This window comes from Fulmarus glacialis, unplaced genomic scaffold (genome assembly GCF_000690835.1).
Source record: "Fulmarus glacialis isolate BGI_N327 unplaced genomic scaffold, ASM69083v1 scaffold13837, whole genome shotgun sequence".
In the NCBI taxonomy this organism is placed as follows: domain Eukaryota; kingdom Metazoa; phylum Chordata; class Aves; order Procellariiformes; family Procellariidae; genus Fulmarus; species Fulmarus glacialis.
The window spans coordinates 42,889-59,351 of NW_009222737.1; the positions used below are offsets into that span (position 1 = coordinate 42,889).

The following is a 16,463-nucleotide window of genomic DNA, read 5'->3' on the forward strand; positions in this document are numbered from 1 at the left end:
ACCAACTAATGAGAAGGCAAATTAAGAACTACCAATACTCACTGTAAGGGAGTTGTCTACAAGGTGGTGTAGGTGCCTTGGCTGTGATTGTATATGGGTCTGTAAGTTTTTCAGATGCTCTGGTAACAAACTGTTCAATAATACATAGAGCAGTGAAGTCATTTGGACAGAGTTGCACTCTCATCACGCTTCGTGCCGAGGAGTTTGTCCTCACATCTGTAAACAGCGTTGTCATTGCTGAACTGGTGGTCACGTTCCTGGAAGGACTGAAGAAGAGATCACGATTCGCTGTGGCAATGCATGAGAAAAAATCCCAAGGTAAATCTTATAACTTTTCTACAGTGTAGAGAGAAAACCCACAGCACTTGTTTGAAAGAGCTCAAAGAGAAGAGGGAGAACTTCAGCAAGAGTCCCTTTGCTCCAGGAGGGATGCATAGTGATCAGCACAGCAATACAGAGCATAAGGCAATGTGATTCAATACCTTTGCATACAAATTACCTTTCCTTCTTCCTTCTAATTTTTTGCATATTTTATTTAGATAGTACAGTGTCCAACAACTCAGCCTGCTTATAGTAGGAAGTTGGATCTGGGCTCCCTGGAAATACTTTCCAGAAAAATTTCACAGAGGTGGTAAATTGGAATTTTCTGTGGAATATAGCTGGCTGGAACAGACAAGAGGGGATTAAAATGTAAACATTAATTTCACCTACTTAAAACTAGTGAATTTCTTTCCATGCTTTGCTGTCAGTTCTAGACACAAAGTCAGCATCCCTTTGAATCAAATGAAGTTTTGCCATTGCCCTCAGTGGATCAAAATCAGGCTGTCAGAGGAAATTTAAGTGATTTCTCTGAAGTGTTACTGGATAACTAGCCGTATTTACACAAATCACTTTCTATTGCTAATTTAATTCAGGCCTTCAAAATACAATTCCCTTGTCTTTCATGTTGCAATCCCTTTGCATTTTCTTGGACTGTTAAGTCTGAACAGTACTCCCTTAATCTGTTTTCCAGAAGACCCTGCCATCCTGTCCTTCAAGAAGGGAGACTTGCTAATCTTCACTGAAGACAAAAGGCTGGATGCAGACTCTGGCTGGATCTGTGCCCAGAATGAAAGGACAGGCAAAACAGGGAATGTATCTTTGGAAGAGATCTACATCATTCCTTCTCTCACAAAACCCTCTAGTCAAGTGCTGGTAAGAAAAGCTGAGCACTCTCTTTGAAAAGACTAGAAAATAAATGATAATAACAATGTTAAATATTATTTAATTTATAACCGCAAGTTAATTGTTCCTCCAAAGTCAGAAAAGTTCTATACCTCCCATTGAAGCAAAGCATTTCATTCTGTCCTGTCTGAAAACAAAATTAACCTAGCCCAAACTCTAAGGAGAAGACTGCAGTTGCACAAAAGCAATGACTTTAAAAAAACCAGTTCATTCACCATTAGGGATTTCAGTGCCTGGAATTGGTAGCAATTAATGGAAATGGGTGTGCAGTTGAGTTTTCATGCATTCACACGAGGTCTCAAGTGAAGCTCTAAGTGCAGCAGGTTACTTTAAAAGAATATGCTCTTTGAGGGACTCAAGGTTTCCCATTGATCACTGTTTGCTAACAATTTTGCCTTCAATTTTGGAGATTCAGTATATTGGGTACTGTGCTAACAAGTAAAAAGCTGAAAAAGTGGGGGAAAACACACTAGTGATAAGCAGGTGCGTTTTTAACGTGTTGTGATTTGGATAATCACATACATTTTGATGGCCACTACTGTTGGGTCTATGGAAATTACTTCCTTGAGTCGACTATTCCCGTCTGTCTTGAGTCTCTGAAGATGCTGCTTAGAGGACAGAAGGTCTCCTGCAGCAGAGAGTACTCAAGTTTAGTATGCACCATCTGTGCATATATGCTGAGTAACACCTGAAAGTCTGTGCAGAGATCTGCGTCCATGTGACATCTCCACGTGGCTGTGTCATTCCAGAGTTTGCTGATGATGTCTCCAGACCAGAGGAGGACAGCTTCACAGAACTCCTACATGGATGAACCTGATGAAGAGGATCTCAAAGTGAAGCCTTATACCCTGGAGGAGTTCTCCTATGAACACTTCAGGTGAAGCTCTGTGTCGTGTGTGCCCTAGCAAAGTTCTTGTTCATCTTCAGTGATCCTTAAAGTCTAAGATGTAATAGCATCTCCCATTTCTGATTGGGTTTCTTCTGTTTGTTCCCTGTAATTAAGTGTGACTTTGGACATGCAGAGATTCTGGCACATGGCCTACTTATATCTTTTGTCTGCAGAAATGCAAAGGGAAGGGTAGAAGAACCCCAGCTGGACTTATTTCTTTCCAGCAGGCCCTATTCTTACTTCTCACCCATTCTTCAGCACTTACCAGCTAGTGAGGATACACAACATCTCAGGCCTTGGACAGTAGGGGAAAAATGAGTCTTCTAAAACCTCTCTTCGTGAGGATACACAACATCTCAGGCCTCGGACAGTAAGGGAAAAATGAGTCTTCTAAAACCTCTCTTCTTTTTGCAAGCCTTCTCCCTTCTGGATTTACAAGAAACCACATTTCCTGTTCTTGTTGACCTGCATAATCAACAGAGATATGAGATCATTGTCTTGGGAAAGAACATGCCTAGAGATAAGTCTTTGAGATAATGACCTCCTATGTTCATAGCAATACCAATCCAGTAATTTTGTATTGTCTTCATTCAGGACTCCTGAGAAGGAATCCATCAGCAAAGCTGTTCTCCAGAAATCCCGTGGGCGCAGTCAACTATGGGCACACTCTAAGGAGCCCTTGAAACAGCCCTTGCTGAAGACAGCATGCACAGACCCTGATCTTAGGGACTTGGCTTGTCAGGCCTTCATTGATATCCTTTCACTCTTTGGGACCCAAGAACATTCAGGGGAAGGAAGAGCTAGCTACCTCCACTAAACTCACTTCCATTGAGATAACACCGCATCCACGTTACAGGGGATACATTTACATCAAGGTGGGGGTATCAACTCTGCACAACTTAGCATTGTTTCCCTTGTCTAGAGAAAAAAGGTTCCTATTCCCTCCCGATGATCCAAAACTCCTGATGGCTCACTTAACTAAGAATGTGGCTTTAAAAGTGAGTGAGATGTACTGCGTATGCCCAGAGCAAGCAGCTAATATGGTGCAAATCACAGCCAAGCAGTGACTGCTGTACAGGGAAAGGGGGTAGGGGACAGGCAGGGAATATGTTCCAGACCCTCCTCCCAGAATTTGCCACTTACACATCAACAGAGTCACTAACACGTTAGGATCCAGGTGAGACTTCCCATTTACCTTCCAAAATTGGCCTGCTTTTGTCCTTAACAGCACATTCACCCATCATGAAATTCATGGGAGACTATCCCTCAAAACAGGCACACTCCTCTGTGGAAGTCACTGACCAGATATTTGTAGCAGCTATCCAGGAGGAGGTCCTGCGGGATGAGATTTACTGTCAGATTATGAAGCAACTGACTGAGAACAGAAACAGGTATTCACCTGGGTGCAAACACCCTGCTTCTGCAGAGCCGGGGCTCAAGTGCAGGTGGTGAGCAGGAATCCCTGCTACACCTGTGATGGGGTGGGGCAGAGGGGAAGGATGGGGCTCACCTTTGCAGAGCACTCAGGACCACTGACTGGCAGTGATTGGCCACAGAGCAGGACCATTACTCGTCTCCCTTGGGCTGCTGCTTTGCTCCCATTAGCATTCAGTGCTCGTCTCTGTGCAGCATGGTGTGAGGCAGGCAAGGTGTTACTGAAGCCCTCTTACTCTCAAGGCAGTCTGTGGAGAAAATATGGCACTGCATAGAGTTCTTGCATGCTTTCAGTGACTGCACTACCAGTTTGTTTTAAGTTTCCCAATGACAGTATTTCCCTCCTATAAGGATGTAGTTCACACTAGATCTTCTACTACCAGTGAATCCTTTTGAGCAGTTATATTAATTAGGTTACGCAACTGGCTTGCAGAACAAATTGGTTACACAGGCCCCTGCCCATGCATAAGTCTCTGAAACAGGCTGGTGTTTGCTTACCCACTCATAAAATTATAATTTGACCTACTTCCAGGGGAACTGAATTGCAAAAAGAAGCTTAAAATAATACTAATTATTAACAAAATGGTTTGTCTGTTTCTAGCTGCATTGTGTCACTGCAAAAATTAGAGAAGGAGCTTCTGTTTGTTTATTTTCTTTCTTACTGTTCTACAAATATTAAACTTAGTGGAACTTTTACCATGTGTGTTACTATTAAATGGTAAATTTCCTTGCCTGCAGTAAATCTTACAGGCTATTTAACTCATAGTCTGTAACCATGGTGCCAGTGCTATGCCTGATGTACAATTTAGTTCTGTGGATCATTCACTGTTTTGAGAGGGATCACTGATGTGGAAAAAACAATGCTTGAAAGGTGGCTATTTCCATATATTTTCATTAGAACAGCCAGAGCAACAACTCTTTCATCCGTCCCAGGCTACTGCCCTGTGGACCATGTCACGCTCTCACAGACACAAACACCACTGATCTATAGAGTATAAATGGGATTAAAATAGTGTGTCTTCATCTGCAAAATTAGAAAAGTAAATGGGAATAAAGAAGCCAGGACCTCTTTATTCAGCAGTCTGGTGCCCATTCAAAGGTAGACATGCTGGCTTTCCCAATCAAAACCACTTCACACCATTTAGCATTTCACAGCAATCCCTGGGACACAGCTGAAGTGTTCTGCTCCTGGCTTTGAAGGTAGAATGACTGACCATCTCCTGGCTGCAGAGCCTTTCTTACTGGTGAGGGCGAGATGCCAGAAGAGCTTTGACTGGCAGATTTCACAGGTCCAAAGACTGGAGAAACTGGCTTTCTGTCTGAAAACAAAACAAACTTGATCTGGAGTTCTGAAGAACTCTACCTACCTCATTACACAGTGCCATCTACCTGCTCATTTTTCAGAGCAGGAGCATGCATAAGGGAAAGTCAATTACAAGCAAAGTGCTTGTGCCCTGAGCAACGCTGGCTAGTACAGAGGGCAGGTGAATACAAACAGCTGATAAAGCACAATCCAAATACATGGGAGCTTGAACAGCAAATTGACAGTGGCTTTCCAAGAGGATGGCACCAGGCTCACTGCTGCCAAGATGACTGTTAAACTGGAGCTTATATTTATTCATGAGATTTGCAACTGTCATGAATATTTATCAGCCAGGATTTAGCATTGTCTTCACATACGGGCTGTGGTTGTTGCATAGAAAACAGCTGCCAGATCGTGTGAAGGCTCTGTTGATTTGCAGCTCTCTGCTGAATGGCACAACATACCATGATGGGAGTGTGTTTCTCTTCCCTGTAGCTGGTGTGTGGTCAAACGAAGAATTATATGTGGCTGTAGCAGAACTGTTTGCTTTGGGTTCACAGGTACAGCATGACCAAGGGCTGGCAGCTCCTTTGGCTCTGCACTGGCCTTTTCCCACCCAGCAAGTCACTGCTGAAACATGCCCAGAAGTTCATGGAGACACGTCAGAAAGAGACACTGGCCCTGGAGTGCAGTCGGAGGATTCAGACAGTGATGAGGTAAACAGTCTGGCATATAGCCAGCTCAGAGTGTTAAAAAATCATGAATCAGGTGCTAAAAAGCACATGGGCTAAAATATTGAGACTCTTAACTTTCCTTTTTCTCTTTACATCCTTTTTTTTTTAAGGGATCATTATTTTTAATTCTTTTATGGACTTTGAACCACTAAGAGATGTGTGTCACAGTTTTGCTTTTTTCTTCACAGAGTCAGCATCATTTTTAAAAGTTCAGCATCACACATAATCACACTTGACTCCCAGAGCTGGGTATTTCAAACATCCTAAAGGACATGCAGCTTGAAATGAAATCCTGCATTGTCACTGATGAGGTCCTGACCTTGCTTTCCTTTGGTGAGGCAGCATATCTTTATCCCCCTTACATGTGCCTGAGGATTAGTCTTGAGTTTGTTGAATCTCAGTAGCACAGAGCTGCACACGTGCAGCTAAAAATACTAGGTTTTACTCATAGTGGCACCACTGAAGTCACTGACATCTGCAGAGTGCTAATGTGGCTCTGTTGGTTTTCTGGTGGTGAAGCAAAGCAGATCCATGCTAGGAAGACAGGATCAACACAGTCATTTCCTGTTCTTTGAAGAAATCCAAATGAGCAAAGCCCTGAGACTTACATGGCTGCTCACACAGGGCACTTCTCAGTCCTCTAGACATGACCCCTGTCCCGGTGAGGGTTGAAGCAATAGGGCCTCCAGCCCACAGTGCTTCCCAAGCTTCTGAATGACTTGTTGGTGTGATGAACTTGACGTGACCAGAGATAGTGGAAGGGCTACCTAGTTTTCAGGAAGGATCAACTGAACTATAGGGGGAAGGTTTCCCTAGATTCCTTCAGACACTGAATTACCCAGCTTCACACTCTGAGAACACAGTGCTTTAGCATCAAGGTTAACCCCAGCTTTCTCCCTTTTGATGCTGCTGTGAGTTACCACCTACCTGCCACAGACCTCTTCAGTAAAGAAGCTGCCCAATGATTTCTCCCTCCAGCTCCTCCATCCTCCCCCTTCTCTTAGGCTGGGCCCTGCATTTGGTCTGTGAGTCCTGTGGGCCAGGCTTGAGGGGAATGCTAACACAGTGGCTGTCCCCCTTGTAGCGGATGGGTTTTGGCACTGATGGGGAAATGTCACTGCACATTGAACTCGCCTTTGAAGTGCCTGAAAAATGCATGGCGAGGAATGCTATTCATTGGTTTTTTCTATGGAGAAGACTGAAAATTTCCTGCCTCCCTGTATCATGTGCTATTCATGCTCTAAGCCCTGTTGAGCTGTATAGAGCTTCTTTAGATTGGGGAAACAGGGAGGGGAAAGCAGAATGGGCTGTTTGGGAGGAGAGTTCTATCTGCTAAACTGCCCCAGATCTGGAGCCTGGGGGATGGGAAGAGGAACAAAGACAAATGTTGTTTTCTAAGAGCATTTCTTTTCCTAAGATTAACCCTGCACCTGCTCAGAATAGAATAGAATAGAATATTTCAGTTGGAAGAGACCTACAATGATCATCTAGTCCAACTTCCCCCTGTAAGTAACCTGCTTTCTTTGGAAAGGGGAGAGCAGGCAGCTCGAAGGACTGACCTACAATACGTGGAATGGAAGCCAACTGAGCCCTTGGGTACATCTTTTCCTCCATAAACAGCTTTACAGCTTCATCCCCAGACTCCTGGTCAGGGAACCAGCGAGCACCCTGATAGGTGTTAAGCAGATCTTGCCTTGGCAATCAATTCCTAGCTGAGGCTGCAAGCAGAGATGGCCCTGTGCCTCCAGCCAAGCTGCTGCACTTCTGTGGTCTCCTATGGCCTCCCTCTGCTGCAAGTCCAGGAACAGATGACTGAGTAGGGCTGGTCCACACTCCTTACCGTGCCTGTACAGTACCAGAGCACATGCTGTTCAACTTGGTTTAGTCAGGTTTTCCTTCTCCAAATGGAACTGCTACTTTATTTAATGGGAAAAAATCAGTTTTCAAATCCACACGACTAAAGCTGGATGCCAGACTAAGCTCTCTTCCCAAGAGATTGGCCCAGTGTGAGAGAGGAGTTTGGCCCATAAGCTACAGTGTACAAAATCTCCAAACAGCCTGCTCGGTGTCACTGAGGGCAGGAAAATACCAGCCCCAGAAGGTAATGTACTAGATTTGTCCTCACTTTAATTGTATCAAGGTTTTTGCATGACTCAGACTTCAGGGCCAGTTCCTTTGCTTTTAAAGGCAGCTCTGCTCTGAGGTATAATTTCAAAGAACGGGGACTGTGCAGCTTAAGCACCTCTTGAGTCAGTGATTACATGCCAGCTCTTATATAAAATGTAATGCTTCTGGCGGCCCTCCAAACTTTTCTGGTACTTGCCTTCTGAACTGTAACTCATTTTGTATCTGAATGCATATCTTTTTGCTGATGCAAGAATTAAATAAAATGTATTTCTCCTTGTGGCCGCTATCTTCACACTGCAACAACAGTAAGGAAAAATGTCGCTGAATACATAGATGGTACTGGCCAGGAAGGTGCCTTATTCATGCAACCTCTTTGCAGAGAAGAACAGACTTTTAATATATATGCTAGTAAGACCCTCTGTTTCTTGCTGTTAATACATGTTAATGCTGTTAATTTGCATTGGGGTGAGGGTCCATTAGAGCCCACCCCACGTCACAGTACTAGCATTTTGGATGGAGTCTGTTGTTCGGATGGAATACTGTTGTTCAGCTCCTCAAAGATTAAACATCCAGCACTGATCTCTCTTATGATGGTGGTGGCATTTTCCAGGAGTGGCTCCAGGAAGTGGGCACCTCATCCTGTGGAGGTTGAGGCCATCTTACAGAACAACACTAAGATTTCACACAAGATTTGCTTCCCCAATGAAACAGAACAGGTGAGAACTTACTTGTTTTCCCAGCCTTGACCATTTTCCCAGCCATGATGCGTTCACGCAGGAGCACATTTCAAGACATTCAGTGTTCTCATTTCTTCCTCTCCTCTGTGTAACAAGAGTCTTGTTATCTCATAGACATTTGATGTGGGAACAAACACCAAAATACGGACTTTGTGTCAGAACATCGCTTCCAAACTGCAGCTGAGCTCCTGGGAAGGTTTCAGCCTCTTTGTGAAGATTGCAGACAAGGTAACTCTTCTCAACTATGGCAGGGTAGCCAGACTCCTCCCTCCTCTCTTACTTATTTACCAGACCACCTAAACAACCATATATGAAACCAAGCAACAGAGCAGGTCATTACTGCTTCTGTCTTACTGAGGGGATACAACCTAAACTCGAACTTTTAGCACCTGGCAATTATTTTAAGTCTCTTGAAGGGGCTGGATGGAGATGCAGTTTCTATCAGTCTACCAGTACACAGGTGGTACTAAAAGCAGAGAAGATGTGGGCTTTCTTGCAGCTGCTGGGATGGTAGCAAATTGCATGTTGCATACTGCTGGATTCAGCCCTTTTCCACTCAGGCTTTGCCCAGGAGATGTGCAGCACATGTACACTACTAGTACTAGTGTTAGGGAGAGCAGTGGCTGACCAGCACCAGTTGATTGCTCTCTAGTTTCTCAGAAGCTTGCCTTGCCCAAGCTGAAGCTTGGGTTGGCTGCCTTGCTGAGAGGTCCCTTCTCTCTGGAACTGTGATCAAGGAAAAAGCAGCACTAAGTCCAAGCAGAGGGAGTTTCTGATGTGCTGCGTTCCTGAAAAGAGGAACCCGGTATGTGCCAATATTTTACAAAGAGGAGATGGCTAAGAATAAGATCGGCACCTTCAGCTTGACTTCAATAAGCAGGTTGGAAAGAAAAAAGCAACAGAAGATGCAATAAAGTCCCCATATGATATGTAAATAATTTGAGCCTTCCTCCTCCTATTTCTGTACTTCTTTCCCCTTACCTCTGTCTTTCCTGCTGTAATTGTGCTCTCTCACTGTAAACAGGGAAGGAAAATTCAGCCTGATACTTGGGTATGTTGGCACAGGCAGTATTTCATATGATCTGTTAATCCCTCCTTTCCCCCCTTCATTGCTTGGCCTTTTCCAGGTGATCAGTCAGAATGAAGCAGACTACTTCTTTGACTCACTAAGGCAGGTGACAGACTGGAACAGGAAGAACAAACCAGGGAAAGACGGTAAGCAGAATGCCAGCATGACAAGAAGCTGCATGAGATGCTGTGTTGAACTGGGAAAACAGCAAATTTATCCAGTAGGATTTACTCCATCTTGGGAAGTGTGTGGCAGAGCCTTATTATATCATTTTTGTTTGTACGTACACGGTTACTGCCTGCACCAGCAGTAAGATCCAGTGACCTGATGCAGCCAAGCACTGGCTATCAGAAACACCAGAACACTTTTCTGGAGGGGTCTCTCCAGAAATTTTAAATTAGTACCAAAGATTTTTTGACCTGTTGCATCCAAAACACACAGCTGGATGCACACAGGTTAGATAGGTTGATCCTCTTTACAGTCCAAGGCTCATGCATTGCCAGATCAGGTATCAGCCAATACATGTAAATAGGTTCTTTACACAGCGCCATCCCATTCCTTGGGTTGTTAGAAAATTGTTGGCTAGATTATTACCTGGTGATACCAAAGCACAAGTTGTATTGCCAGAGGAACACTTGTTAGAATAAAACAATATAACACTAATGACACTTTGCACTTCACCCCCATGTATAACATACATTTTGAAATCTACATCAAACTCAAACTTCACACAAATTTCATATTCATTTATACTGACCTTTGCTTATTTCAGGACAGCTGAGGTTCAACTTCTTGAAGCACTATCTAGGTATCTAAGACTTTCTAACTTCCCGCTTCTCCCCACAGCTGATGCAGCTTCTAGGAGCTCTGAAAATCACAGCATAAAGATGTGGGTGCACTAAATCACAATTCATTTCTGTAAACACAGCCATCAGGGAATGTACCTGCATCAGTATAACAGAATTCAGGTGTGCTGCATGCTGGCAGCTGTCATGAGCACCAAGAAATAACGAACACTTGTATTGCTGGCATCCTCAACTTCTTCCTCCATCTCTGAAGAGCCTGCACCTTAGATCACTGCATGATCAGTGTCCAAGAACTGACAACTAATCACTTTCTTGGTCATCTAAAATGGCCTTTTGTACTTTTTTGTTAGTAATTTTGTTTGTTACTATTAAAACCAGAATTACATTTCTAAAGAAACTAACAAGCCATTTAAAAGCTGCAGAACTCTACCCTGATACAGAGAATGCTAACAAGATGTTGTTTCCTTAGGGGCTACTATGTCTGTGGCTTATGAGGTGTATTTCATGAGAAAGCTGTGGTTGAGTGTAACTCCTGGGAAGGATCTGAAAGCTGATTCCATTTTTCATTACCACCAGGTAACCAGCTCCCTAAAGCATAAATATAATGGCTGACAATGTGATCCAAGAAATACTCCTGAGAAAGTAAGCCTGCTGGAGTATTACCATCTCCCTCACCAAGGCCTGCATTATAGAGCCTCCAGAAGAATACCTCTGGAGGGCACAGCTCACCCTCAGGAGCAGATTTATTTCTCACAGTGTTCACACCTTAGCTATATTATTTATGTTAGGAGCACAGCTTCCTAATCTAATTGTTCCCTGGAGGTGCTCGTCTTACTTCGTAATTGTATGGAGAATCATAGAATGGTTTGGGTTGGAAAGGATCTTTAAAGATCATCCAGAGAACCTCCAGGAGGAGTCAAAATTTCTTGGGATGCTCTTGGACTGTGTTTGGCCAGACTCACATCCTGACCTCACAGATTTTGCATGCATAAGTCAGTGTTTGCTTTAGCCCATTCTGTCTGGATTTAGAGCTCATCTCTTCCAGGAGTTGCCGAAGTACCTCAGAGGCTACCACAAGTGTTCCAAGGATGAAGCTGTCCAGCTGGCAGGGCTGATTTATAAAGTGCGCTTCAACAACGATCGCACACAGCTGGCAACCATCCCCAAAATCTTGAAGGAACTGGTGCCAGACAATCTGCTCCGAGCAATCTCACCAGATGAGTGGAAGAAGGTAAGAACATCAGCTTTCATTAGTCATGCTACTTCCACAGAGCTTTATTAGAGAAGGACATTGAGACACACTGCTTTTTTTGATCTGACAGTCTTTGAAAGCACTATGGAGGGCTGCTACTGGATGTTGCTGTTTTGCCTCTTACAATCTAGATTTTGCATCCTCTCTACCAAACCTCTGAAAGATGTCTGCAGGCCTGAACGATTGATTTGAAATGTGCATTTTTCTTAGAGATACTAATGTATTTTCAGTGCCCAGAAGAAGAGTTAGAGATAGGAAAGTCAGTGATGGGACTGGGGATTTGAGGATCTTGTAGAGAAACAGAAAATTAAGATGTGTCTTAAATATTCCATAGTTTCACCAGCAAACCAGTAACCTTGCACCGTGTACATGCTACTCATAGCAAAAGGCTCTTTTGTCTGCCAAAAGGCAAGAAAGTTTCAGCAGGTACTTATCACTTAGTCCACTGAGGAAGACACGGGACGCTATTTCAAATACAGAGGGAAAATTCACCCTACATGTTTCAGCAGAAAATGTGTCTGCAGGTGTTTAACACTGGCGTTCTGAATTTTGAATTTTGTTTCACCCCATATTACCCCTTTGCCCTGAAATCCGTTCCCTCTGTCTCCTGGACTTCCTTCAGCCAACTCATTAGTAAGGAACACTGGGAAGGTTCTGGCTCCACCTTGCCCCATGGCATGGTAGGCTATTTTCATTTTCAGAGTCTTCTGTTGCTGTGGGCACAAGACCGATCTTGGTGATGGTCTGATGCTATCTTTAGTGCTAATGCTGGACAGCGGAAACCTGCCTGTCTCCCACTGAATAGGCTTTGTATCCTTTTTTCTAAACAGAGCATTACTGCAGCATATAGCAAACATGAAGGAAAAACTGTGGATGAGGCCAAGATTGCCTTCTTGAAAATGATACACCGGTGGCCAACGTTTGGATCAGCCTTCTTTGAGGTGAAGGTAGGTTGAAAGGCCTGTACAAATGGCTTTGGTAGTAGACCAGCACTGGGGGATAATTGACTATAATTCCGTATAACTGACTATAATTCCGTATCTGTGTAAGTGAGAATGCATTATAAAGCTGGCTTCCCGTCATCTACTGAGGAAAATTCAGTTCCTTGGAAGGGGGGAGATGGGTTTTTTTATCCCTTCTGAACTATGCCTGTTATTTACTGGCTATGTTGTTGTTCCAGTTGTAATACTTAATATTAGAACAACTATGTAGTAGATGGGGTCTTTTAGTTATATACTTAACTGTCCTGTCACTGTTTTCCACTACAAAATGCTGCGAAATCTTGCATCTCTGGGGACTCAGAACAGAACTGTACTAATCCTTTCATTCTGCAGTGGATACCCCCAGGAGTAATTTCCCACTTGCAACCTTTAGTTTCTCCTCGCTAGGCTCTTAACTGGTTTGCAACCAACTATTAGCCTATTCTCAGATAGCCTAGGAAATAATGGACTTGATTCTGCTTTTATGTAGCAGCTGCTCAAGTCATCAATATATGGCCAAAAAAGTCATCCTTAGCAATACATTATATTGAAGAGCTTTATGTTTCAGTGTTTATTTGGTAAAGAGAACAAGCAGCACTGGACACTGTTAAAGGTCACTATGCACCTGACATGGATCATTTCTTCATTTTCTGCTTATATTGCTGTTACTTGTCTACAGCAAACCTCGGAGCCAAATTTCCCAGAGATTGTGCTGATTGCAATCAACAAGCAAGGAGTCTCACTGATACATCAGAAGACAAAGGTAAAAGTTGCTTCTCAAGAATCTATCTAAGGAAGGATTTAATTGACCATGCTAATTTAGGGACAGCCACAGGACCTTGTCCCTGAATGGCAGGAGAGGATAAAGTCCCTCCATTCACTTTCTGTGTGAAACTGAAGAAAATGTTATTGCCTGAAATCACTTCTTTGCACTTTCTACACTGGAAAGGAAACAGTGTAGAGCATCTCTGAAAAAAGAAGGGGTAATCATGATGGATGGACAGTGCACTAGGGAACCTGCTTCAGAAAAATGCTTTGCAGGAAACCCAAGCTGTCTGAAAGATTAGGTTGAATGACAGTGTTTACCAGCTCTCTAACCCAAACAGTCTGGTCTTAGCAAGTTCCCAGGGAAAAACGTTTATGAATATCACTATTTGCTTTTTAATAAGAAAAAAATATTCAGTGAGTTTTGGATTATTGTAAATATAATGGCAGTGTGCTAAGGCAAAGATCAATATATATGAAAGGAAGTCTCATTAGAGTGATTAAGACTCACCTGCTTGGTGAAAATACAATATACCACTAGTCTGGATGCAAGACCTACCTTGATCCACTGTGTTTATAAATGAAGTGGGAAAGAATAAGAATGCTCTGGCTCCACAGGTTTTCTTACATAACAGCCCGTTTTCATTTCAGAAATGTTTTATAGTTCAGTTTGTTTCCCTTCACAGGATATTTTAACAGTCTACCCCTTCAATAAAATCTCCAACTGGAGCAGTGGGAGCACATACTTTCACATGACAATAGGGAACTTGGTACGAGGAAGCCGGATCTTATGTGAGACATCTCTGGTAAGAACAGTTTTGTGAACTTATACACAAGAAACTCCTAATTTTTCCTTTACATCCAGAATTGCTACAAAACCATAGTGCCAAAACAGATGTTAAAACCAGTGCATATAGAAAAAGCATTCACTGCTATGTCAATAAAATTGCAATTTAGAATTGGTTCAGTGCTATATAATGCCATCTGATACAAAGATGTAAGCCATAGCGACAAGGAAAAATAGTAACTTCCCAAATTCTTCCCATACATCAAAACTCTATCTATCTGAGACATTAAGAAAAGACTGCACTTACCCACAAAACTACGTAAGAGGCTTTTTGTCTTGCATGGTTTGATCCATCTATGCAGTAACACCATCCTTGTAAGATTTTACACTTTTCAGTTGAGTGGTACCACCTTTTTAAGAATTGGTTTCAGATTGTCCACAGACTCAGACAAGCATCACTGTATCGATATTTAAAGGTAAATTTGTAAAGATAACATAAAAATATTTAAGGGCGAACTTCTCTCACAGAAAAGCTTGGGTTCCTAAGTACAAGATGTCAATCTATAAAATGAATGACAAGGAGACAGTAGAGCTATGCTCTGTAAAGTTTTGTAAATCTATGAAGGGAAGAGCAGAGGGAGGAATAGATAAATAATTATCAAAACAGTGATAGCTGTTGGAAGAGAAGATGTCCATGCAGGGAAGAACCTAAGAAAAAGATAAAACGGGGAGGAAATGAGAGTTATTTTTGCTTCTGGAGCTCTTTGAGATACTTAAGACTTTTTTCTTTTCTGACAGGGTTACAAAATGGATGACCTGTTAACATCCTATGTACACCGGCTAATGAATGCTGTAAACAAGCAAAAGAACCTCCCAGCCTGAGAGCAGAAATAGAACCCATTACCTATATCTGTGCCAAACTACCTGTAATTTCATGTCCCAGAAGAAATGCCATTTAAAAAAATATTAATCTTGATGATCAGTCTTCTGATCACACACTGAATAACTGTGTTGCTGAAATATGACCACAAGAGAAGCTCAAGTGAGCATGTGCTTACAAATATCTGTAACACTTGTCTGTCTTAGATGTAGTATAAGAATTCCATTCAGATCTTGGATTTAGAGAAAGTTTAGCTGGATTTTAATGCAATATGGGGGCAGGGGGCAGAGAAACCCTAACGTGAGAGCCTCTTCTGATACTCTAAATCTCCTCCATTCTTAAAGAGAGACATACATTAACAGTTGTCTTCCTTTTGGAAAGAAAATGTCCCCTTGTTGTGTATGCTCTTACCAAATGCATAAACTCCTTGAGTCTTTGCAAACAAAGGTAACGTTACTTTTTTCCTCCTACTGGAAATTCTAAGAGTGGAAAAACGCCCTTTAGTAGTAGGATAACTGGACACCTTGAAAGGTAAGATGCTGATTTTCATCCTTTTATCACTGGGTTACGTGCTGCAAGTTACAGTAGACTGACAGCCAGTTACTGTCAGTCAGAATATAACTCTCATTCCTGTGTGCTGCTAAATTAGCAGGCTGTCCACTGGTTTACCATTGCCTTGGTTAAATTAAATAGTTTTCTCTCTTTCACACTTTATAATGCACTTGGAAACTAACACCTGCTTTCTACTATGCAGTTTCTAGTAAGCATAAACAAACTCTGAAATTAGTCTGGATTTTGGGTCCATTACTTTTACTCAGTTGCTCCTATTGCAAGTTATAGATGGGCTATTCAGTGCAAATCAGAATCAAAGAACTCAATCTAACAGACATCTGTTGAAAAGAGACATTTCTGCTCTATAAAAATGTTCTCAGCTTGGAGTTATGCAGACATTTGTTCATTAGATAATAGTTCTAATTTCTCCTGATCTTTTCTATTTCCTGTTTAGCGGGCACTTTGAGTGGTAGAATTTGATTCAGCACTTGTTTATCTCTCAGACCTTTGTAAACACACAACTTTGGTCCTATAGGAACCAGAGTGTGCTCAGAGTGTGTAAAGCATATACGCACTGTGGTGGTAGTAAGCCTAGATGCTTACCCCATCAGAGAACAAGTACTCCTTCCTCAATGACGAGCCCTCCCTTGCTCACAGTGAAACATGGACATGTCTTAAAGCATTTACACCAAGTTCCTTGAGACACGATCTGGCAGTGCTGGAAAAGCAGCTCTGCTAGAGCTCTCAAATTTGCCAATGTATGCACAATGGTTCTCTTGTTCCCTCAGATGTATGTCTGTAAAATTCAAACGCTAATGGGAGTTTTGTACATGGGTGGCAGGGAAGAGCCCCACTCTCTTTGTGCATCTAAATGAGTGCCACACTTGTCAGAATAGTTGATCCTTTTGCATGCAATTAGATATT

General features: G+C 42.6%; 1 protein-coding gene across 1 annotated transcript in view; it reads left to right on the plus strand.

The window, feature by feature from the left end:
* MYO7B (myosin VIIB) overlaps positions 1-14,989 on the plus strand; it is a 48,577-nt gene extending 33,588 nt beyond the window's left edge. The window contains exons 35-49 of the mRNA XM_009581564.1: positions 149-318; positions 1,013-1,194; positions 1,974-2,101; positions 2,708-2,865; positions 3,351-3,504; positions 5,411-5,566; positions 8,322-8,427; positions 8,563-8,676; positions 9,576-9,663; positions 10,793-10,899; positions 11,369-11,554; positions 12,406-12,522; positions 13,235-13,318; positions 14,007-14,126; positions 14,906-14,989. Coding sequence (XP_009579859.1) covers positions 149-318; positions 1,013-1,194; positions 1,974-2,101; positions 2,708-2,865; positions 3,351-3,504; positions 5,411-5,566; positions 8,322-8,427; positions 8,563-8,676; positions 9,576-9,663; positions 10,793-10,899; positions 11,369-11,554; positions 12,406-12,522; positions 13,235-13,318; positions 14,007-14,126; positions 14,906-14,989 — 1,954 coding nt within the window. The remainder of the gene's footprint in view (positions 1-148; positions 319-1,012; positions 1,195-1,973; positions 2,102-2,707; positions 2,866-3,350; positions 3,505-5,410; positions 5,567-8,321; positions 8,428-8,562; positions 8,677-9,575; positions 9,664-10,792; positions 10,900-11,368; positions 11,555-12,405; positions 12,523-13,234; positions 13,319-14,006; positions 14,127-14,905) is intronic.
* The last annotated feature ends 1,474 nt before the right edge of the window (positions 14,990-16,463 follow it).